The sequence below is a fragment of the Oncorhynchus mykiss genome, chromosome 21 (assembly GCF_013265735.2).
Source record: "Oncorhynchus mykiss isolate Arlee chromosome 21, USDA_OmykA_1.1, whole genome shotgun sequence".
NCBI lineage: Eukaryota > Metazoa > Chordata > Actinopteri > Salmoniformes > Salmonidae > Oncorhynchus > Oncorhynchus mykiss.
Window position 1 is genome coordinate 60125015 of NC_048585.1, and position 7375 is coordinate 60132389.

Consider the following 7375-nt stretch of genomic DNA (forward strand, 5'->3'; position numbering starts at 1 on the left):
GTCAACAGTCGGCTTCGTTAGCCTCACTACTCAGACACTGTCTCCGAGCTATGAGTGAAACTATAATACCCAGCATTCCACTGCCGCCTGCCGGAAAAGGAAAACGCATGGATGTATGTGTTTACAATCTTTCTTAACAAGCTTAAATTCGCAGGTGCTGTTCCTCATGAAACAAGTGTAGGCGATACCGGCAAGAGAAAATAATGACACATGTATTATTTGCCACTGCTCATTTAGTATGATATAACAGTATGTGTTTGTTTTGTACTTGTACAACAGGCGGGGTAGCCAAATAATCTGTCGCATCGTCAGGCCACCCACCCACCATATGCAGCAGTGATTTTTAAGAAGTGGGACAAGCGAACAGATGGCGCATCTAGGCTGCGCGCGACAGGGACACCTACAGTGTTGAAACAGTGTTGGATATGAACAAGGCAGCTAGTAAAGGCGTGTTTTATGTAGTCTACATCTATGCCATTTCTGAGTGGATTGGATAATATTACATCGTAGGATTTCCTCCTGAATCGTTGCTTGAGCCTGCCTACTCTACTTTGGCGCGGGTATTGGAAAACACGCAGTGACAGGGCCATCGCCACCGGTAGCTATAATCAGAGAGGAAGAAGCGAAGTGAAGCTTTTGCTATAATCTCCTATTTGACGCCTCTCTCAGTTGGTAAACAATGGTTGACAACCGTTATGCCACGGCTTTGGTTATCAGCTGTGTGCTCAGCGTGCTGGCTACGGTGTACCTGTCTGTAGCGGTTGGGACGCAGCACTGGTACCAGTACACTAGTCCCCCGGTGCGCGGCGAGGCCAACGTATCCGAACTGCGGTCGCTGCATGATGAATTCATGGACGGGGAATTCGATGAGAAGACCTACAGCGACACGCTCTTCCGTCTCAACGGGACCATAGGCCTCTGGTGGCGCTGCGTTCTGGTGCCATCTCATACCCACTGGTACAAGGAGTCGGGTATATACAACCTAATCTCCTCCCATAAACTCAGTCAACACGGATTTCCTCAAAACAATTTGTTGATCCAATCCATGGTTTTATCAGGGCATGATTTATGCTTTTTTTTTAATTTCTCAATTTCTTCTTCTGTTTCAGATCCAAAGATGGTGATGAAATGTGTTAGCTTCACGTTAACACAGCAGTTTACCCCAAAGTACAAAGAGCCAGGGAACCACAACAGTGGAGAGGACATGCTGCGGACCTGTAAGCCTGTATTGATTTATTTAGCTAATTACAATGTATTGATCTGTTACCTCACCCAGCTTCTGTGATATGCTATGCTATGCTCAATGCCTTGTGCCTTAATTATGCTATGCATGCTCCATGCCTTGTGCCATAATTATGCTATGCTATGCTATGCTCCATGCCTTGTGCCTTAATTATGCTATGCATGCTCCATGCCTTGTGCCTTAATTATGCTATGCTATGCTCAATGCCTTGTGCCTTAATTATGCTATGCTATGCATGCTCCATGCCTTGTGCCAGGGGTCACCAACTCCAGGCCTGGAAAACAATTGGGGTGTGCAAGCTTTTGTTCCAACACAATATGAACACAATTGATTCACCCGGTATCTCTCCAGAACCGGAGTTGGATCACGCTGTAGCTCTCCAGAACCGGAGTTGGATCACCCTGTATCTCTCCAGAACCGGAGTTGGTTCACCCTGGTTTATGCCAACATTGTGTGATTTGCATTATGCAATGCATAAATAACTTATACCTGGCGTCTGTGATATTCAATAATAGACACAGTATGATTGTATGCACTTGGATGCTCATGCTTTTCTATCTGAATTGTGTGTGAGAGTTTTAACTGCTTGCCTATTGAGTTCTAACTTGGATCCCTATCTGTGTACAGACCTGTGGAGGTGCCAGTTCCTACTGCCATTAATCTCCTTAGGTCTGGTGGTGCTGGCAGGCTTGATAGGGTTCTGTGCCTGCCTCTGCCACAGTCTCACCCCCACCCTGGGCATAGGAATGCTCCACCTACTGGCTGGTGAGAGATTTATTAAACATTGTGTTGTTCTTATCATTCTCTTCTTAAGCAATAAGGCCCATGTGGGTGTGGTATATGGCCAATATACCACGGCTAAGGGCTGTTCTTAGATACGATGCAACGCGGAGCCTTTGCCGTGTTATATTGGCCGTATACCACAAACCCAGAGGTGCGTTATTGCTATTATAAAGTGATTGCCAATGTAATTAGAGCAATACAAATAAATGTTTTGTCATACCTGTGGTATACGGTCTGATATATCACAGCTGTCAGCCAATCAGCATTCAGGGCTTGGATGCCCAGTTTATAATAAGTTGTACTCTTCTTCATTGTTTCCAGAAGGGCATTTCAGTGCTAGGCACCATGGCTATTGACCACAACTTTGCTCTACTATAGTGGAATAGTGAATTCTATAGCGGTTGCATACACTAGTCCAGCTTTTCCCAAACTCGGTCCTGGGGACCACGTCGTTGTGCACGTTTTGGTTTTTGCCTTTGCACTACACAGATGATTCATATAACTGACTGTTCATCATCTATTTCTAACAGAAATTTGTTTCCTGTGGCACTAATTCCAAAAAGTTTTGGGACACTGTAAAGTCCATGGAGAATGAGAGCACCTCCTCCCAGCTGCCCACTGCACTGAGGACAGGAAACACTGTCACCACTGATAAATCTACGATTATCAATAATTTCAATAAGCATTTTTCTACGGCTGGGCATGCTTTCCACCTGACTACACCTACCCCAGCCAACATCTCAGCACTCCCTGCAGTAACTTGCCCAATCCTTTTTTGCAACAAATCCTCCTTCACTCATGCTGCCAAACTTACCCTAGTAAAACTGACTATCCTACCGATCCTTGACTTCAGCGATGTCATTTACAAAATAGAAAACTCTACTAAGCAAACTGGATGTAGTCTATCACAGTGCCATCCGTTTTGTCACCAAAGCCCCATATACTACCCACTACTGCGACCTGTATGTGCTCGTTGGCTGGCCCTCACTACATATTCGTCGCCAAACCCACTGGCTCCAGGTCATCTATAAGTCTTTGCTAGGTAAAGCCCCGCCTTATCTCAGCTCACTGGTCACCATAGCAACACCCACCCGTAGCATGGGCTCCAGCAGGTATATTTCACTGGTCATCCCCAAAGCCAGCACTTCTTTTGGCCGCCTTTCCTTCCAGTTCTCTGCTGCCAATGACTGGAACGAATTGCAAAAATCACTGAAGCTGGAGTCTTATATCTCCCTCTCTAACTTTAAGCATCAGCTGTCTGAGCAGCTTACCGATCACTGAACCTGTACACAGCCAATCTGTAAATAGCCCACCCAACTACCTCATCCCCATATTATTATTTACCCTCTTGCTATTTTGCACCACAGTAGCTCTACTTGCACATCATCATCTGCACATCCATCACTCCAGTGTTAATGCTAAGTTGTAATTATTTCACCTCTATGGCCTACCTCCCTACTCTTCTAAATTTTCCAACACTTGTACATATATTTTTCTGTGGTGTTATTGACTGTACGTTTGTTTATGTGTAACTCTGTGTTGTTGTTTTTGTGCTGCTTTGCTTTATCTTGGCCAGGTCGCAGTTGTAAATGAGAACTTGTTCTCAACTGGTTTAACCTGGTTAAATAAAACTGGGGAAAAAACCAACATGCAGCTTTCCTTGAGATCATGTTTTAAGACTCACCATTGATACTGCAATAGTTGAAGGAAAAAGTCATCCTTGATTTCTTTTAGAAATATACAACAATTGCATATACCTGACTCCTCCCTCTCTTCCTCCTGCTCTCCCTGAAGGGCTGTGTACTCTAGCCACAGTGTGCTGTTACCTGGCAGGAATGGATCTCCTCCACAGGGTCTCTGTGCTGCCAGACAAGGTGGACGGCTCCCTGGGCTGGTCGCTCTACCTGGCCCTCATCTCATCCCCACTGCACATGATGGCTGCCGCTCTCCTGGTGTGGGCGGCACGCAGCCACAGTCAGAACTACTACCGCATGACTGCCTACAGGGTAGCATAGAGACCAGGCCTGCTGGTGCCTGACTATCTGTTTTTATATAGGCACATTTCCAAATCAAAACCATAATTCCAACCACATGATACTTGTTGATCGTGAAATAACTGAATAAGAATATAGAAAATGCTAATCTTTGCCCTCTGATAGGCTACTGGGATTTTCACCCTATTGCTTTTCACACAGTTGCTTATCCAATCATTTCAGATCTATTAAAGTGCCTAGTGTAAGAGTGAGGGAGTTGACATTGGGAAACAGTGTGACCCAGAACAAAATGTACCATTGGTTAGACCAACAAGCATATAATTGTTTATAATAGACTTTCCAAACCGTAACCAGCCACAGTCAGAGATGCTTCCATTCGACTTTCATATGTACTAACTAGCAAGAGATATTATTGGCCCATGTTTGGAAAATCAAACCGTTCTGAAAGAAATATGTTTATGGTGATTTTAGTCCAAACATTTGATTACAGGACCAGTCAAAAGTTTGGTCACACCGACTCATTCCAGGGTTTTCTTATTCTACATTGTAGAAAAATAATGAAGACATCAAAACTATCAAATAACACATATGGAATCATGTAGTAACCAAAAAAGTGTTAAAAACAAATCTAAATATATTTTCAATTTTAGATTCTCAAAAGTAGCCACCCTTTGCCTTGATGACACCTTTGCACACTCTTGGCATTCTCTCAACCAGCTTCACCTGGAATGCTTTTTAAACAGTCTTGAAGGAGGTCCCGCATATGCTGAGCAGTTGTTGGCTGCTTTTCCTTCACTCTGCGGTCCAACTCATCCCAAACCATGTCAATTGGTTTGAGGTCAGGTGATTGTGGAGGCCAGGTCATCTGACGCAGCACTCCATCACGCTCCTTCTTGGTCAAATAGCCCTTACACAGCCTGGAGGTGTGTTGGGTCATTGTCCTGTTGAAAAACGAATTATAGTCCTACTAAGCTCAAACCAGATGGGATGGTGTATCGCTTCATAATGCTGTGGTAGCCATGCTGGTTAAGTGTGCCTTGAATTCTAAATTAATCACAGTGTCACCAGCAAAGCACCACCACACCTCCTCCTCCATGCTTCACGGTGGGAACCACACATGTGGAGATCATCCGTTGACCTACTCTGCGTCTCACAAAGACACGGCGCTTGGAACCAAAAACATTTGGACTCATCAGACCAAAGGACAGATTTCCACCGGTCTAATGTCCATTGCTGGTGTTTCTTGGCCCAAGCAAGTCTCTTATTATTATTGGTGTCCTTTAGTAGTGGTTTCTTTGCAGCAATTCAACCATGAAAGCTTGATCCACATGGTCTCCTCTGAACAGTTGATGTGTAGATGTATCTGTTACTTGAACTCTGTAAAGCATTTATTTAGGCTGCAATTTCTGAGGCTGGTAACTCTAATGAACTTATCCTCCACAGCAGAGGGAACTCTGGGTCTTCCTTTCCTGTGGTGGTCCTCATGAGAGCCAGGTTCATCATAGTGCTTGATGGTTTTCGGATTTACTGACCCTCATATCTTAAAGTAATGATGGACTGTCGTTTCTCTTTGCTTATTTGAGCCGTTCTTGCATAATATGGACTTACCACATAGGGCTGTCTTCTGTATACCACCCCTACCTTGTCACAACTGATTGCCTAAAACACATTAATAAGAACAGAAATTCCTCAAATAAACTTTTATGGCACACCTGTTAATTGAAATGCATCCCAGGTGACTACCTCACGATGCTGGTTGAGAGAACGCCAAGAGTGTACAAAGCTGTCATCAAGGCAAAGGGTAGCTGCTTTGAAGAATATCAAATATGTTTTCAACACTTTTTGTTGGTTACTACATGATTCCATATGTGTTATTTTCATAGTTTTGATGTCTTCACTATTATTCTACAATGTAGAAAAATAGTAAAATAAATAAATAAATAACCCTTGAATGAGTAGGTGTGTCCAAACTTTTGACTGGTACTGTATTTCAAATTGTATTTCGACCTTAGAAGAACCTGGACATAGCCAGGACAAATGGAAAAATATAAACTACGAATATTTCCTTTTGAGTGACAATCTATAGAAAGTTACATATTGTTTGTAGTGGTTGTGTTTGGATATTTTGTAAGTCATTTGTTGATTTTGTTTTTTTGTTTAGTCTTTTTATCGGGAGTATTATTTTGATGGATTTGTAAGATTCTGCAGAACTTCGTAGGAATGTATTACCCCCCCACCTTACAGCTAGGTTAATAGTGGACAATGTCACTTTGTTACGAAGGTTCTGGTTTGTACACATGACGTTACATTCCGTTGTAGACTATTGCTCACTATTGACTAGATGTGGTTACTTTGATTCATGTTGCATTTTTACATAGTGTTACTTGTTTTTGTTATTTATGTTTTGTTGGTTTTACTTAATTTATTCATTTTTACATCACCTACAAATGCCACTTCTAATGGCATAGGTTTTGTATTTATAATCTCAAAGAAACGCGAAGGTTAAACTGTGAACTGTTAATACTAATTTATTATGTCAAGAATGTATTTAATGAATTATTCGTAGGCCTTGGTATTTAATCTGTATTTAGTCTACAATGTACAATTTAACTGTTCGCAAGTGAATATTAATGTCTGACAAATACCCTGATCAACCCTTGACCGTCGAGAAGAATAGAGTAGTTGTAAACGTCTGGTAAACGTCGTAAGGTCTGCATGTATTCATATACATGATATGACAGCAGTCAATGTTTCATGAAAACGTATGCGTTATGAAAGGTAAGATTTATGAAAGAATGTGGACTTAAAAGTAGCTGATGAGTCAAGCTTTTTTCAAAATGATGTCGATTCTTCTTCTTTTTTTTTTCAATATTTAAAACAAATGGTTCTAACCATGTTTTCTGCCTGGCAAATGCATATCAAACAAATGGTAAGCCTCCCATCTTCCCTGCCTCAAATGTAGTTCATATGGCAAATGACATGGTGTGTATGTGCTTCAGTAAATCTATTGTGAATGTATTTTTTTTATCTCCCAAGAGATATCCTGGAGTAGCGAGCAAGTGTGGAAAATGTTGAATTGTGAGCTGATGATGTCATACTAAGTTAGTGTGTGTGTGTGTGTGTGTGTATTGAAGCGGTTATCAGCAAATGCTGTCGTTTCAGTAAAGGATTTAATTTTTACACTTTTTAAGTTCATAACAGTTGAACAATGTGTCTCACTTGACCTTATTCCTGAGGTGTGTTTTGAATCTACTGTTCATATCAAGAACTTGAAATTAGCTCTGATTTGTATTGTCCGTTTAGTCAGTCACTCTCCTCTCCATATTCCATTAGCTTCTGATAGCCTTCGTCCATC

General features: G+C 42.0%; 1 protein-coding gene across 2 annotated transcripts; it reads left to right on the forward strand.

Moving 5' to 3' along the window:
• LOC110500788 (claudin domain-containing protein 1) lies at nt 1–4621 on the forward strand. Of its 2 annotated transcripts, XM_021578320.2 has the most exons (5): nt 1–113; nt 280–971; nt 1110–1217; nt 1871–2008; nt 3821–4621. In XM_021578320.2, exons 2-5 carry the CDS (start codon nt 680–682, stop codon nt 4039–4041), a joined length of 759 nt encoding a protein of 252 aa, XP_021433995.2. In that variant the 5' UTR covers nt 1–113; nt 280–679; the 3' UTR covers nt 4042–4621. The 2 variants fall into 2 exon arrangements, with proteins under 2 accessions (XP_021433995.2, XP_036814203.1); XM_036958308.1 differs by having other exon boundaries at nt 6–971.
• Nucleotides 4622–7375: the final 2754 nt, after the last annotated feature.

Bases quoted from the DNA above. Each gene is read 5' to 3' on its own strand.
- LOC110500788 (XM_021578320.2), top strand. From the start codon at position 680: ATGGTTGACAACCGTTATGCCACGGCTTTGGTTATCAGCTGTGTGCTC. The intron at 1,218-1,870 runs GTAAGCCTGTAT...ATCTGTGTACAG, and splicing joins AGAGGACATGCTGCGGACCT to ACCTGTGGAGGTGCCAGTTC. The intron at 2,009-3,820 runs GTGAGAGATTTA...CTCTCCCTGAAG, and splicing joins AATGCTCCACCTACTGGCTG to GGCTGTGTACTCTAGCCACA.